At 35.3% G+C, this 17,985-nt stretch overlaps 1 protein-coding gene across 1 annotated transcript in view; it reads right to left on the reverse strand.

Moving 5' to 3' along the window:
• Window positions 1–907: 907 nt before the first annotated feature.
• The window catches only part of TXNDC16 (thioredoxin domain containing 16), a 125,873-nt gene continuing 108,795 nt past the window's right edge, over window positions 908–17,985 (reverse strand). The window contains exon 20 of the mRNA XM_040478423.1: window positions 908–2,017. Coding sequence (XP_040334357.1) covers window positions 1,749–2,017 — 269 coding nt within the window. The 3' untranslated portion in view covers window positions 908–1,748. The remainder of the gene's footprint in view (window positions 2,018–17,985) is intronic.

The raw sequence follows: 17,985 nt of genomic DNA on the forward strand, positions 1-17,985 counted from the left end.
TGCTTTTTAAGATTCTATTTATGAACCCAATTGTACTAGGCAAACTGTATGTGCAGAAAATTTCAAGAACCAGATACCCCAAGGATGTATTAAAAGGGAGAAATATAGTGGAGCGCAAAGTACGATGTTCTCAACAAATGTCTCAAAAATATGCACCAAGCAAAAATGAGACAAACTGCTACAAACAGATAACCCTGACAAGTAAGTGCTTTTGGAATGAAAAATTAATTTTTTGGCTAATCTTTCCCTCTCATTATATAGATGAGGCTCTATGGCTTCTCCTCTCCATTATATAGATGAGGGAGACCAATTGATTTTTCCAAAGCTTACAAAGGTACATTTCACACATGGCTTAGATCGGGGAGCCTTTTTGTGAAGAGGATAGCAGAATGTTTAAATTCTCTTCAACTTAGCAATATAACTTGTAGAATTAAGAGATTTTAAGATTCTCTTATATACATTTTTATTTTTTTTTTTTTAATTTTTTTTTCAACATTTTTAATTTATTTTTGGGACAGAGCGAGACAGAGCATGAACAGGGGAGGGGCAGAGAGAGAGGGAGACACAGAATCGGAAACAGGCTCCAGGCTCTGAGCCATCAGCCCAGAGCCCGACGCGGGGCTCGAACTCCCGGACCGCGAGATCGTGACCTGGCTGAAGTCGGACGCTTAACCGACTGCGCCACCCAGGCGCCCCTTATATACATTTTTATATATTATAAACATACGTTATATAGATTATCATACATAACTATAATGTACATAATTGTGTGTGTGTGTGTGTGTGTGTGTGTATACATCTGATCCTGAGTCCTTTTTAGTGTTATCTCATTACTGTTCAAAAATATAAAAAAGAATTTATAATAAAAGATATGGTTGTGTTCAGATATAATTGGGATAAGACCACCTAATATGTATTTATCTTTAATATCCAAGATTTTTTTCAAATATAACTAAGCAGAATAAGAACATTCTACCACAGGTTAGTTTCAAACAAGATTACTCAACCTTGGCGCTACTGATATTTGGGCAGGATAATTCTTTGTTGTGAGGGGCTGTCCAATGCATGATAGGGTATCTAGCAGCATCCGTGGCCTCTACCCACCCCTAGATGCTAGTAATACCCTTAGTCACAAGCAAAAATGTCTCCTGACATTGCAAAATGTCCCCTCGGGGCAAAACTCCTTGGTTTAAAAACACTGGTTTTAACATCATGTCTACAACAAAGCAAATACAACTTCCAGCTGTATGATAACACTCTGAAGTCAACTATGATTAACCTAGAGTTAAATTTTTATTCTAATTCAAAATATATCATGGCTAGACCCAAGTTAAATTAATTATACCGGTTTTTGTCTAGAGCTGAACTTCCAATACAGTAGTCAGTCACTAGCCACATCAGAAGGGAGATGCATAGTGAGGGTGAAATACGCACTGGATTTTGAAGACTTGACAGAAAAAAAGAATGTAAAAATATCGTAATTTTTATGTTAACTGAGCTAGTTTGGGTATACTTGGTGAAATATTAAAATTAATTTCATCTGCTTTTACTTTTTTTAAAGGTGCTACTATAAAATTCTAAGTTACATATATGGCTCACATTATATTTCCATTGGACAACAATGGCCTAGAGACTGGAAGTGATTTAGTATTAATTTATAATAAATTCTTCAGTCTACCAAATAAGCTACAAAGACTTTGTAAAGCTCTCCACAGCCCTATGAAACCAGCTCATAAATCTTTTGAGCATCACAATTCTTTATTGTCATGCCTAAATGATTTGTCTCCTTCTTTAAACCAATTACTTCTATTCCAATGCTTTATTCTCAGTGTTTCAACTGGTTCTTTTCTGATTGTTGATTTTTCTTCATGTTGTTTTTTATCATTCTTTTGCATGTTAGTTTCTTTTGTACACTCAGGCTCTTTCCTTGTGGGATGTTGAGATGCTGCGGCATCCATCATACTTAGAAAATCATAAGCAGGAAGAGGAGGTTTCCATTCCTGAGCAGGTAAAATTGCTGGAAGGAAGATACAACCAAAGGTTAATAATAACATCATCATACAGACACACTATAAAATATTTTATTTTGAAAAATATATGTGTAAGAGTAAAGGCTTTATCAGTTTTTACTTATCTAAACAAAACTAGATTTTGTCATTGTCTAAGAAACTTGATACATCTGTCATTACTAGCCATTTTCATTTTTTATATTATATTTGCAAACTATTCTATTCTAAATAATAGTATTAATAGAAAAAAATAAGGTCCAGAATCTCCCTGCTAGTTAACCCTTGTTGAGGTTAAAAAAAAAAAAAAATAGCAATGTGGTAATGAGATTACATACAGATACAAGTTAAAATGAAAAAGCCTCCTGTTACCCACCTTACCCAACTTTATCCCAAAAAACTGAAAATTTTTTTAAATTCCAGTATAAATAACATAGTGTTTTATTAGTTTCAGGTATACAATATAGTGATTCATCAATTCTACACATTACTCTCTGCTCATCTTGCTAAGTGTACTCTTAATCCCTTTACCTAGTTCACCCATCCCTCCACCCACCTTCCCTCTGGTAATCATCAGTTTGTTCTCTGTAATTAAGAGTCTGTTTTTTGGTTTGTCTCTTTTTTTTTCTTCAATTTGTTTCGTTTTTTTAATTCCATATGAGTGAAGCCATATGGTATTTGTTTTTCTCTGACTTATTTCATTTAGCATTATAACTTCTAGGTCCATCCATGCTGTTGCAAATGGCAAGACATTTCTTTATGGCTGAGTAATATTCCATTGTGTATATATATATACCACATCCTCAATTATCCATTTATCTATCAATAAACAGTTTGCTTCCATAGTTTGGCTGTTGTAAATAATGCTGCAATAAACATAAATGCTGCATATATCTTTTTGAATTAGCATTTTCATATTTCATGGGTAAATACCCTATAGCGGAATTACTGAATCATACGGTCTTCTATTTTTTAAAAATTTTTTGGAGACCCTCCATGCTGTTTTCCAAAGGGGATGCTCCAGTTTGTAATCCCCCAACAATGCATGAGGGTTCCTTATTCTCTGCATCCTCATCAATACTTGTTGTTTCTTGTGTTTTTTATTTTAGCCATCCTGACAGGTGTGAGGTGATATTTCATTATGGTTTTGATTTGCATTTCTCTGATGATTAGTGATGTTGAGCATCTTTTCATGGGTTTGTTGACCATCTGGATGTCTTCTTTGGAGAACTATCTGTTCATGTCTTCTGCCCATATTTTAATTGCATTATTTGGTTTTTTGGTGCTGAGTTGCATTAAGTTCTTTATATTTTTTGGATATTAACCCTTTCTCAGACATGTCATTTGTGAATGTCTTCTCCCATTCAGTAGACTGTCTTTTAGTTTTGTTGATTGTTTTCTATGCTATGCAGAAGCTTTTTATTTTGGTGGGTCCCAATAGTTTATTTTTGCTTTTGTTTCCCTTGCCCTAGGAGACATTATTAGAAAAATGTTGCTATGGGTAATGTCAAAGAGGTTATTCCCTTTGCTCTCTTCTAGAATTTTTATAGTTTCAGGCATCACATTTAAGTCCTAATCCATTTCGAGTTTATTTTTGTGTGTGGTGTGAGAAAGTAGTCCAGTTTCATTCTTTTGCATGTAGCTGTCCAGTTTCCCAACACCATTGTTGAAGAGACTATCTTTTTCTCATTACATATTCTCACCTCCTTTGTCAAAGATTAATTGACCACATGATTGCAGGTTTATTTTTGGGCTATCTATTGTTTCATTGATCTGTGTGTCTATTTTTATGCCAGTACCATACTGTTGTGGTTACCACAGCTTTGTAGTACATCTTGAAATCTGGGATTGTGATACCTCCAATTTTATTCTTTCACGAGATTGCTTTAGCTATTTCAGGGTCTTTTTTTCTGGTTCCATACACATTTTAGGGCTGTTCTAGTTCTGTGAAAAATGATATTGCTATTTGGTTTGGGATTACATTAAAATCTGAAGATTGCTTTGGGTAGTATGGACATTTTAACAATACTAATTCTTCTAACTCACAAGCATGGCACATCTTTCCATTTGTTTATGTTGTCTTTGTTTCATCAATGTTTTATGGTTTTCATAGTATAGTTCTTTTACCTCCTTGGTTAAGTTTACTTCTAGGTATTTTATTATTTTTGGTGAAATTTTAAACGGGATTGTTTTCTTACTATCTCTTTCTACTACTTCATTGTTACTGTACAGAAATGCAATGGATTTCAATATATTGACTTTGTATCTTGCAACCTTATGGAATTCATTGATCAGTTTTTTAACGGAGTCTTTAGGGTTTTCTACATATAGGATCATGTCATCTACAAATAGTGACAGATTTACTTCTTCCTTAGCAATATGGATGCCTTTTATTTCTTTTTGTCTCATTGCTGTGGTTAGGACTTCTAGTACCATGCTGAATAAAAGAGGTGACAGTGGACATCCTTTCTTTTTCCTACTCTTAGAGGAAAAGCTCTCAGTTTTTCACTGAGTTCAATGATGTTAACTGTAGGTTTTTCATATACAGACTTTATTATGTTGAGGTATGTTCCCTGTAGACTTACTTTGTTGAGACTTTTTATCATGAATGCATGTTATGATTTGTGAAATGCTTTTTTTTTTTTTTTTTGCATCTACTGAAGTGATCATATGGTTTTTATCCTTGGTCTTGTTGATGTGATGGATCACAATGATGATAATTTGTGGATATTGAATCATCCTTGCATCCCAGGAATAAATCCCACTTGATCACGGTGAATAATTTTCTTAATGTATTTTTGAATTCTGTTTGCTAATATTTTGTTGAGGATTTTTGTATCTATGTTCATCAGAGCTTTGGCCTATAGTTCCTTTTTGTAGGGTCTTTATCTGATTTTGATATCGTGGTAATGCTGGCCTCCTAGAATGAATTTGAAAGCTTTCCTTACTCTTCTATTTTTTGGAATATTTTGAGAACAAGGTATTAACCTCCTTAAATGGTAGAATTCACCTGTGTAGCCGTCTGGTCCTGGATTTTTGTTTGTTGGGAGTCTTTGATTATTGACTCATTTTCATTGCTGATAATCAGTCTGTTCAATTTTCCTGTTTCTCCCTGATTCAGTTCTGGGAGGTTCTAGGTGTGTAGGAATTTGTCTATTTCTTCTAAGTTGTCCAATTTGATAGCATATGATTTTTCATAATATTCTCTTATAATCCTTTGTATTTCTGTGGTGTCGATTGTTATTTTGCCTCTATCATTTCTGATTTTATGTGTTTGAGTCCTCTCACTTTTTTTTTCCTCCCATGATCTGGCTAAAGGTTTATCAATTTTGTTGATCTTTTCAAAGAACTAGCTCCTGGTTTCACTGATTTTTTTTTTTTTTTTTTTTTTTTAGCTTTTCTGTACTTTATATGGGCTCTGATCTTTATTATTTCCTCCCTTCTACTGGTTTTGGGTTTTGTTTGTTCTTTTTCTAGTTTCTTTAGGTGAAAGATTAGTTTGAGATTTTTCTTGCTTCTTGAGGTGGGCCTGTATTGCTCTAAACTTCCCTTTTAGAACAACTTTTGCTGCATCCCAAAGATTCTGGACCATTATGTTTTCATTTTCGTTGTCTGTCTATATTTATTTCCATTCTCTCTGTATTTATTTCCTTTTTGATTTCTTGGTTGGCCCATTCATTGTTTAATAGCATGTTACTTAACCTCCAGGTAGTTGTCTTCTTCCATATTTTTTCTTGTAACTGACTTCTAGTTTCATAGAGTTGTGGTCAGAATAGACACATAGTATTATGACTTCAGTCTCTTTTAATTTATTGAGACTTGTGTGGCCTAATATGTGCTCTATTCTGGAGAATGTTTCATGTGCACTTGAAGAGAATGTGAATTCTGCTGTTTTAGGATAGAATGTTCTGAATATCTGTTAGATCCATCTGGTCCAATGTGTCATCCAAAGCCAATGTTTCCTTGTTGATTTTCTGTTTGGGTGATCTATCCATTGATGTAAGTGAGGTGTTAAAGTTCCCTACTATTATTGTATTACTCTCAATTACTTCCTTTATGTTTGTTACTAGCTGCTTTATGTATTTGGGTGCTCCCATGTTGATGTATAAATATTTATCATTGTTTATATCTTCTTGGATTTTTTTTTATGAATATATAGTGTCCTTTTTTTGGTCTGTTGTTATAATCTGTTTTAAAGTCTATTTTGTATTATATGCCTATTGCTACCCTCGCTTTCTTTTCACTTTCATTTGCATGATAAATGCTTTTCTGTCAGTTCACTTTCAATCTCCATGTGTCTTTAGGTTTGAAATGAGTCTCTTATAGGTAGCATATAGATGGGTCTTGCTTTTTTTAATCCATTCCCTCACTCTGTCTTTTTGAATGTAGCATTTAGTCCATTTACATTCAAGGTAATTATTCATAGGTTGCATTTATTGTCATTTGATACTTGTTTTATGGTTGTTTTAGTAGTTCTTTGTTCCTTTATTCTCTTGCTTTATTCTCTCATGATTTACTGGGTTTCTTTAGTGATATACTTGGATTCCCTTCTCTCTCTGTCTCTGTCTCTCTTTTTTTGCATATCTGTTACTAGTGTTTGACTTGTTGTTACCATTAAGTCTATATTTAGTTTGAACCCATCCTTTACTCTTCCCCACCCATGTTTTAAGTATATGATGTCATACTTCACATCCTTTTATTTTGTGAATCTCCTGATTTTTACATATAAACTTAATTTTACTGCTTTTGTGCTTCCTACTTTTCTTACTCCTGCTCATGGGCTTTCCTTTCCACCCAAAGAGTCCTGTTTAATATATTTCATAGGGCTATTTTAATGGTCACAAATTCTTTTAACTTTTGTTTGTCTGGGAAACTCTCCTTCTATTCTAAAAATACGTTTTAACATTTTTGTTCATTTTTTGAGAGACAGAAAGAGACGGTGAGTGGAGGAGGGGCAGAGAGAGAGGGAGACAGAATCTGAAGTAGGCTCTAGGCTCTGAGCTCTCAGCACAGAGCCCGAGGTGGGACTCGAACCCACAAACTGTGAGATCATGACCCAAGCTGAAGTCGGTGCTTAACTGACTGAGCCACCCAGGCACCCCCTCTCATTCTACTCTAAATGACAGCTTCACTAGATATTCTTGGCACCAGATATTTTCCTTTCAGCACTTTGAATATATCATGCCACTCTCTTGCAGCCTGCAAAATTCCTGCTGAAAAATCTGACAGCCTTATGGGATTTCCCTTGTAACTGTTTTCTTTTCTCTTGCTGCTTTTAAAATTCTCAACCAGTACTTTTTGCCATTTTAATTACGTGTCTTGGTGCAGACCTCCTTAGGTTGATTTTGTTGGGGGCTCTCTGTGCCTCCTGGATCTAGATTTGTTTCTTTTCCCAGGTTTGGGAAGTTTTCAGCTGTTATTTCTTCACATAGATTTTTCTGCCTGCTTTTCTCTCTCTTCTCTTTCTGAGATCCCTATAATGCAAATGTTATTACACTTGATGGTGTCACTGAGTTCCTTATGTCTATTTTCATTTTTCATTATTTTTTCTTTCAGCTTAATTGCTTTCCTGCAAGTTGCCAATCCATTCTTCTGCTTCTTCTAGTCTTGTGTTTATTCCATCTAGTGTATTTTTACTTTGCTATTGAGTTAATCTGATTGATTCTTTTTTGTTTTGTAGATCTTTGTTAAAGGTCTCACTGAGGTCCTCCACTCTTTTCTCAAGTCTAGCAAGTATCTTTATGACCATTACTTTAAATTCTCTGTGAGGCATATGACTTATTTCCACTTTGTTTAGCTCTCTTGCTGTGATTTTTGTTCTGTTCTTTCATTTGGGACATATTCTTCTGTCTCATTTTTTTGAACTCTGTTTCATTGTGTTAGGAAAGTCAGGTATGTCTCCTGCTTTTGAAAATAGTGGCCTTGTGAAGAAGAGGTACTGTAGTGCCCTGGATTCCAGGGTCCCCTGTTCACCAGAACCTGGTGCTTCATGAATGTTGTTGTTGTGCCTGACTATTGTAGTTGAGCCACTTTTGCTTCAGTGCAGTTGTCTGCAATGACTCTGCCTGCTGTGGACAGGGCAATCCCTGTGTTGTTAGTGGGCCAGTCTGGGGCCACCTTGGGCTTCAGCTGAGCCAGAACAGGTATTTGCCAGAGATGCAGTAGCACAGGGCACTTTCCCTGTGTTGTCCCCTGAGGAGCTTCTGTTGGTGGGTGGGGCCTGCAGTCTGACCAACTGGTTTCCCCCAGCCCACTGCTGGGGCTGCATTTGGACTGGTGTTTGTGGTTATCTTCTTCTCTCTCCAAGACCAGCTGGACCACTTTGAAGTGGTGCTGGTCCCTGTCACAGCTGCTGGTACACTGCCATGCTTGTGGCACCACTTTGGATAGGCTCCAGCCAAAGGCATATTGGAGGGGCATGTCCACTGGAGAATGCAAAGGAGGATTAGTAAGTTAGGTGGAGAGTGTTGGCACTGAGCTGTTCCCCCAGGTGTCATGTATCTAGGCTGGGGGGCGGGCAGGGGAGGGAAGTGGTGCCTGCCAGCTCCTTTTGCTTCCTAGAGAAGTCTCCTAGAGATCCCTGCCACCCCCAGCACACACTGAGATTAGTAAATAAATCTCCTTCTGATATACCCCAAGTGTTTTTCAAACTGCTTTTTATATTCTGTATCTCTGTTTGGCTGTTTATTATGCTCTTTAAGGGTGGGGACTCCACCCTCCAAGTTCTCCCAGAGAACCCACTAAATTTTAACATTCTAAGTGTTAAGCCCTGCTGGTTGTAAGAACTTATAAAATTAGGCTTCTCTGGTTTTCAAAGCCAAAATGTGGGGGTTTGTCTTCCCCATGTGGGTTTCCCATGACCGTAGTGTTTTGTGTGACGGTCTGTTTCTCTTTCCTCTGTGAGCCTGCAGGGTCTCTCTCTCCTGAGGATAGTCTTGTGGGTCTCTTTAGCTCCCCACCATGTCTCTGCCCTTTATACCTTCTTTGCCGCCCCTTGTCTACAATTAGCTGTGAAGAGTCTATTCTGACAGTTTTTGAGTCATTTTCCGGGTTTTTACATTGATGTGGGTGTTATCTAGTTGTATCCATGGGATGAGGTAAATTTAGGATCTTCTTCTTGTCATTTTCCCAAGAAGTTCCCCTGCAACTATTTCTTATGAATCATTACAGAAAAATTTTTTTTGGAACAAACACATTTATTGTTTAGACAAGTATTCCTTTACATTTTAAAGCATTTCGTTTTTGAAACTTTTTTTTTCTTAAATTTCAGTGTAGTTGACACACACAGTTACATTACGTTCAGGTGTGTAACATTGATTCAATAAATGTTTATGTTATGCTACACTCACCATAAGTATAGTTACCATCTCTCACCACGTAATTCCATTAAAATAGCATTGACTATATTCCCTATGCTATACCTTTCCATCCCCATGACTTATTCATTCCATAGCTGGAAGCCTGTATCTCCCACTTACCTTCACCTGTTTTTTCCCATCCCCCCTTTACCCTTCCTCTCAGGCAACCATCAGTTTGTTCTCTGTAGTTATACGTCTAGGCTTTTTCCTTGTTCATTAGTTTTGTTCTTCAGATTCCACATAGAAGTGGACTCATATGGTATTTGTCTTTCTCTGACTTATTTCCCTTAGTGCAATACCCTGTAAGTCCAACCATGTTGGTGAGCATGTGGAAAAAAAAGAACCCTTGTGGAGTATTGGTGGGAATGTAAACTGGTTCAGCCAATGTGGAAAACATTGGAAAACATCTCAAAAAATTTAAATGGATGGCACAAGAACAGACACTCAGATCAATGGAACAGAATAGAGAACCTAGAAATGGACCCACAAATGTATGGCCAACTAATCTTTTACAAAGCAGGAAAGAATATCCAATGGAATAAAGACAGTGGTGCTGGGAAAACTGGACAGCAACATGCAAAAGAATGAACCTGGACAACTTTCTTACACCTACACAAAAATAAACTCAAAGTAGATGAAAGACCTCAATGTAAGACAGGAAGCCATCAAAATCCTTGAGGAGAAAGCAGGCAAAAACCTCTTTGATCTTGGCTGCAGCAACTTCTTACTCAATACGTCTCCGGAGGCAAGGGAAACAAAAGCAAAAATGAACTACTGGGACCTCATCAAAATAAAAAGCTTCTGCTTTTTATTAAAAGCGAAGAAAACAATCAGCAAAACTAAAAGGCAACCGACAGAATGGGAGAAGCTATTTGCAAATGACATTTCAGATAAAGGGTTAGTATCCAGAATCTATAAAGAACTTACCAAACTCAACACCCAAAAAACAAATAATCCAGTGAAGAAATGGGCAAAAGACATGAACAGACACTTCTCCAAGGAAAACATCCAGATGGCCAACCGACACATGAAAAAATGCTCAACATCACTCATCATCAGGGAAATACAAATGAAAACCACAAGGAGATACCACCTTACACCTGTCAGAATGGCTCACATGAACAACTCAGGCAACAATAGATGTTGGCGAGGATGTGGAGAGAGGATCTCTTTTGTATTGTTGGTGGGAATGCAAGCTGGTGCAGCCACTCTGGAAAAGAGTATGGAGGTTCCTCAAAAAACTAAAAATAGAACTACCCTACGATCCAGCAATTGCACTACTAGGCATTTATCCATGGGATACAGGTGTGCTGTTTCAAAGGGACACATGCACCCCCATGTTTATATCAGCACTATCAACAATAACCAAAGTATGGAAAGAGGCCAAATGTCCATCAATGGACAAATGGATAAAGAAAATGTGGTGTGTGTGTGTGTGTGTGTGTGTGTGTATACACACACACACACACACACATATATATATGTGTATATATATGTATATATACACACACACACACACACACATATATACACAATGGAGTATTACTCGGCAATCAAAAAGAATGAAATCCTGCCATTTGCAACTATGTGGATGGAACTCAGTATTATACTAAGTGAAATTAGTCAGAGAAAGACAAAAATCATATGACTTCACTCATATGAGGACTTTAAGAGACAGAAACAGATGAACATAAGGGAAGGGAAACAAAAATAATATAAAAACACGGAGGGGGACACAACAGAAGAGACTCATAAATATGGAGAACAAACAGGGTTACTGGAGCGGTTGTGGGAGGGGGGATAAGGAATCTACTCCTGAAATCATTGTTTCTCTATATGCTAATTTGGACATAAATTTTAAAAAATAAAAAATAAATAAAAAATAAAAAAAATAAAAAATAAATAAATAAAAATGGAAATACCATATGATCCCATAATTCTGGTACTAGTATTTATACTAATTTGAAAAGATACATGCACCCTGTGTTTATTGCAGCATTATTTACAATAGTGAAGATATGGATGCAACCCAAGTATCCATCTATAGATGTTTTTGAAGCTTTTGATTTAGTTTCCATACACTTTATGAAAACAAGTTCATTTTATAAAAATAACTATAGACAGGAATACTTAAAAATTGTGATAGAATCAATTGTACTATAAAGAGACAGTGATTGGATAGTGTCTTAGATAGGTTTCATGGTAGTGAACATTATTTTAAAACATTGGTCAGAACAGAAAAACTGATTTAATCTGATAACATATAAGTAAATTCGCTAACTCTTCTCCATTTAGTAGACATACTTTACCATAAAAAAATTAGAGTGTAGTTGCCCATTTAAAATAATATTTTGAGAAATAAGGAAATGTGCAAGTAAACCTTTAAAAAATAAATTCCAGTGAAAGAATCTCTATACTATTAACATGAAAAAAAATAATGTTGATAAAATACAAACTTGAGCATGTCTCATAAATGAAATACTTTAAAAGCTTAGGAAATTCATATAAATTTAAATTTCCAGAGGCGGATTAAAAGCTCCAAGAAAAATTTGCATAAATACATATGCAGTTTATCTATACTTGATATATAATTTCCTCATGCAGACTCAATTATATGAAATCCTAGTACATGGTATATAGGCAGGTTATTAAATTTAGGCTACACCTGTAGTTGATATTTAAAATTACTGTTGTGAGGTTAGCAGATTCAAAAGTGACCAACATTTAAAATATTTTCTTCAATATAAGGAATAGGTAAGAGGTAAGAATGTTTGTTGTTTGCAAAATGCAGATAAAGTATGTTTATTAAAGACATTAAGTTATCTTTAAGGAAAGTCCAACTTGAAACATAACAAATACTTAGCATATTTATTTCTAGGTAAGGTAAACACTGCAGCCTCGTGGTCTGACATGATGGCAAAATGCCTGTAGTAGGCATTTCAATTCTGCTACTTATTTGCTAAGAAAACTCTACAAAGGTCCCAATGTTTTCAATTCCAAGTAAAACTGTACTCTCATCTCATGTATGAATAATAAATGCTTTATCAAATTAGTAATGATAATAATAGTTAACGTTTATTGAGCCTTTATGTGTACCCAACATTATTCTTTTAATCTTTACAATCCTGTGAAGTATAATTTTTATCCCAATTTTATAGATGAGAAAATCAAGACCTAAAAAGGCCAACGAACTTGAAGAAGGTTAAATGGAAATCTCAAATAAGAACAGCAAGTTGTCACAATTTTACAGAGATTAAGATGTGCAACAAGCAAAGTAAAGCAGACACACGTGGCATTGCATTACAGATTCAGGCTTTTCTGGGAGTAGCTACAACACCCCAATCTCAGATCTGTCTCAAAGAGTGACGACAGCAGGTCCTGTTAGCACAGAAGACAAGACCCAATACACCAAAGTACTACTCAGTTTGCTTTTTTCCTGCTGCAGAGGCTGCAGGAATAATTTAAGACTAGGAACACTGATATAAAGAAATAATGGAAATCAAAGAGTGACTTGGCAAAGGCATTAACAAAATTACAATGGAAGATACACCAGTCTCAGGAAACTAAAAAGAAAATAATTCTGGTTCTTTCCTCTTGGTAATTTTGAGTTGAGGAATAAAGCCCTACTGACGTTCCTTGAATGAAAGGATCTCTATAAGAATAATGGTAATACTTCAGATTTTACACCTTACAAAGTATTTTTATGTACATTACTTTTACTTGATTTTTAAAATAATTATGTGACATAGAGTAGGAACTATTAATCTCATTTTACAGTTGCAGAGGAGGAAACAAAGACTTGCCTAGAGCCACACCATTAGTAATCAAGGAGGTTGGATAATGAGCTCAGGTTTCTGTACCTTTGAACATCACCACCTTTTTTACTTATTTTTTTTAATTGAAGTACTGTTGACATACAATATTAGTTTCAGGTTACAACAGAATGATTTGACATTCGTATATATTATGAAATGATCACCATACACCTAGTTACCATCTGTCACCATAGAAAATTAGAATATTAACTACATTCCCTATGATGTACTTTTCATCCCCATGACTTATTTTATAATTGAAAGTCTGTACCTCTTAATGCGCTTTGTGTCTTTTGTCCATTCCTCCTCCAATCCCCTCCCCTCTGACAACCAGTTCCGTGTCTGTTATGTTTTTTTAGATTCTACATATAAGTGATATCACACAGTATTTGTGTTCCTCTCTCTTATTTCATTTAGCATCACTCTAGGTCCATTCACGTTGCCACAAATGGCAAGATTTCATTCTTTTTTATGGATGAGCAATATTCCATTGTGTATAAATATCACAACTTCTTTATGGACACTTGGGTTGCATCCATATCTTTGCTATTGTAAATAATGTAAATAATGTAGATAATGCTGCAGTAAACATAGGGGTGCACATATCTTTTCAAATTAGTGTTTGCAATTTCTTTGGGTAAATACTCAGAACTGATATTACTAAATCACATGGTATTTTATTTTTAATCTCTTGAGGAATCTCTACACTGTTTTCCACAGTGGCTGTACCAATTTACATTCTCACCAACAGTGAACAAGCGTTTGCTTTTTTCCACATCCTTGCCAATGCGATTTTTTGTCTTTTTGATACTAGCCATTCTGACTAGTATGAGGTGAGATCTCATTGTGGTTTTGATTTGCATTTCCCTGATGATAGATATAGATATATATAGATATAGATATATATCATTTACAATATCATTACAAATATCTTCCCTCATTCATTAAGTTCCCTTTTCATTCGTTGATAGTTTCTTTTGCTGTGCAAAAGCTTTTTAGGTTGATATTGTTACAACTGGTTATTTTACTTTTGTTTCCCTTGCCTGGAGAGACATCTAGAAAAATATTGCTAAGGCTGATGTCCAAGAGTTTACTGCCTATGCTTTTTTTTTTTTTAAGTTTGTTTTTGAGAGAGAGACCATGTGCATGCACTAGCAGGAGAGGGGCAGAGAAGAGAGGGAGACACAGAATCCAAAACAGGCTCCAGCCTCTGAGCTGTCAGCACAGAGTCTGGTGTGGGGCTCAAACCCACAAACCATGAGATTATGACCTGAGCTGAAGTCAGACACTTAACTGACTGAGCCACCTAGATGCCTCTGCCTATGCTTTCATTTAGGAGTTTTATACATTTAGGTCTTTAATCCATTTTGAGTTTATTTTTGTGTATGGTATAAGAAAGTGATCCAGTTTCATTCTCTGGTATGTAGCTATCTAGTTTTCCTAACAAAATTTATTGAAGAAACTGTCTTTTTCCCATTGTATATTCTGGCCTCATTTGCTGTAGATTAATTCACTATATAAGAGTGGGTTTATTTTTGGGCTCTGTCTTCTGTTCCATTGATCCATGTGTCTGTTTTTGTACCAGTACCATTCTAATATAGCTTTGTAATATTGTTTGAAACCTGACATTGTGATATCTCCAGCTTCGTTTTTCTTTCTCAAGATTGCTTTGGCTGTCTTTTATGGTTCCATACAGATTTTAGGATTATTTGTTCTAGTTCTGTGAAAATACTATTGGTATTTTGATCCGGACTGCATTGAATCTGTAGTTTGCTTTGGGTAGTATGGCCATATTAACAGTATTAATTCCTCCAGTCCATGAGCATGGTATATCTTTACATTTGTTGTCTTCAATTTCTTTCATCAGTGTCTTCAGAGTACAGGTCTTTTACCTCCTTGGTTAAATTTATCCCTATGTATTTTTTTTTTTGGATGCAGATGTAAATGGATTGTTTGCTTAATTTCTCTTTCTGCTAGTTCATAATTAGTATTTAGAAACATAAAAGATTTCTGAATATTAACTTTGTATCCTCCAACTTTATTGAATTCACTTATCAGTTCTAATAGTTTTTTTTGGTAGAGTTTTTAGGGTTTTCTATATATGGTATCAGGTCATCTGTAAATAATGACAGTTTTACTTCCACTTATCAATTTGAATGTCTTTGATTTTTTTTTTTCTTGTCTGATTGCTATAGCTAGGAAAGTGGTGAGAGTGGATGGGCATCTTTTCTTGTTCTTCATCTTAAAGGAAAAGCTTTCAACTTTTCATCATTGAGTATGATGTTAGCTGTGGTTTTGATGTATATGGCCTTTATTATATTGAGGTACATACCCTCTGTACTCATTTTCTTGAGAGTTCATATGAACAGATGTTGAATTTTATCAAATGCTTTTTCTGCATCTATTGAGATGTTACATAATTTTTATCTTTCATTTTTCTAATGTGGCATAGCCTGTTGATTGATTTGCAGATACTGAACCATCCTTGCATCCCTGAAATAAATCCCATTTGACTATGCTGAATGATGCTTTCAATATATTTTAAATTCATTTTGCTAATATTTTGTTACAGATTTTTTCATCTATGTTCATCAGGGATGTTGGTCTGTAATTTTCTTTCTTTTTTTTTTTTTTTTTTCTTGTAGCATCTATGTCTGGTTTTGGTATTAGGGTAATGCTGGGCTTAGAGAATAAATGTGGAAGAATTCTTTCCTCTTAGACTTTTGGGATACTTTGAAGGATAGATATTAATTCTTTATTTTTCGTAGAATTCACCTGTGAAACCATCTGGTCTAGAACTTTTGTTTGTTGGAAGTTTTTTTATTACTGATTCAATGTTGGTGGAAGTAATCGGTCTATTTAAACTTCCTATTTTTTCCTGGTTTGGTCATGGAAGTTTGTAAATTTCTAGGAATTTATCCATTTCCTCTAGGTTGTCAAATTATTTAGCATATAATTTTTCATGGTAGTCCCTTATAATCCTTTGTATTTCTGTGGTGTTATAACTTCTCTTTCATCCTGAGGGTATTTGAGTCCTCTCTCTCTCTCTCTCTCTCGATGAGTCTGGCTAAAGGTCTATCAATTTTGTTTATCTTTCCAAAGAATCACACCTTAGTTTCATTGATCTTTTCTACTATTTTTTTAGTCTCTACTTCATTTATTTCCACTCTAATCTTTATTATTTCCTTCCTTCCGTAACTTTGGGCTTTGTTCTTTTTCCAGCTCCTTTAGGTATAAGGGTGTATAAGTTTTCTTGTTCCTGAAGTAGGTCTATATTGCTATAGACTGCACTCTTAAAATTATTTTTGCTGCTTCTCAAACATATTGAACCCAAGAGTTTCCATTTTCATTTGTCTCTAGTTTTTTTTTTTTTAATTTATTTTTTTTTTATTTGCTCTTTGATTTCTTTGTTGACCCACTGGTTGTTTGGTGATATGTTGTTTAACCACTATGTGTTTGTGGGGTTTTCTTCCAGCTTTTTTTCCTTCTATTTCTAGTTTCATACCATTGTGGTGGGAAAAATGCATGATATGATTTCATTCTTCTTAAGTTTATTGAGACTTGTTTTGTGGCCTAACCTGTCATCTTTCCTGGAGAATGTTCCATATGTACTTGAAATAAATGTGTATTCTGTTGTTTTGTATAAAATGTTCTGTATATATCTATTAAGTCCATCTAATGGAATATGTCATTCAAACTCATTGTTTCCTTATTGATTTTCAGTCTGGATGATCTTTCCATTGAAGTAACCAGAGTGTTAAAAGTCCCCTACTAGTATTGTATTACTGTCAATTTTTCCCTTTATGTCTGTTAATATTTGCTTTACATAATTAGGTGTTCCTATGTTGGGTACATAGATATTTACAACTGTTAAATCTTCTTGTTGGGTTGATCCCTTTGTTATTGTTATGCCCTTCACTGTTCCTTTTTACAGTCTTTGTTTTAATGTCTGTATTTCCTGATAGAACTATTATTACCCCAGTTTCATTTTGTTTCCATTTGCATGAAATACCTTTTTTCAATCTTTCACTTTCAGTCTGCATCTGTAAGTCTGAAGTGAGTCTCTTGCAGGAAATATATAGATGGGTCTTACTTTTTTCATCTATTCAGTTACTCTGTGTCTTTTGATTGGAACATTTTTGCCTACTTAAAGTAGTTATTGAGGGTTGCTTGGCTGGCTCAGTCAGTACAGCATGCAACACTTGATCTTGGGATTGTGTATTCAAGCCCCACAATGGGTGTGGAGATTACTTAGAAATAAAATCTTAAAAAAAAATAATTATTGATAGGTGTGTACTTATTGCCATTTTGTTAACATTTTTCTAGTTGTTTTTGTAGTTCCAATATGTTCCTTCATTCTCTTGTCCTCTTTCCTTGTGATTTGATAACTTTCTTTAATGTTAGGATTCCTTTCTCCTTATTTTTTGAGTATCTATTATAGATTTTTGGTTTGTGGTTACCATGAGGTTCATATAAAACACACTCTGGGGGCGCCTGGGTGGCGCAGTCGGTTGAGCGTCCGACTTCAGCCAGGTCACGATCTTGCGCTCCGTGAGTTCGAGCCCCGCGTCGGGCTCTGGGCTGATGGCTCAGAGCCTGGAGCCTGTTTCCGATTCTGTGTCTCCCTCTCTCTCTCTGCCCCTCCCCTGTTCATGCTCTGTCTCTCTCTGTCCCAAAAATAAATAAACGTTGAAAAAAAAAATTAAAAAAAAATAAATAAAAAAAATAAAATGGACTACTTTACACAGAGTGTGTTTTATTATTTTTTTTTTAATTTTTTTTTCAACGTTTATTTATTTTTGGGAC

Source organism: Herpailurus yagouaroundi, unplaced genomic scaffold, assembly GCF_014898765.1.
Source record: "Herpailurus yagouaroundi ecotype Mexico unplaced genomic scaffold, PumYag 141, whole genome shotgun sequence".
Lineage (NCBI taxonomy): Eukaryota > Metazoa > Chordata > Mammalia > Carnivora > Felidae > Herpailurus > Herpailurus yagouaroundi.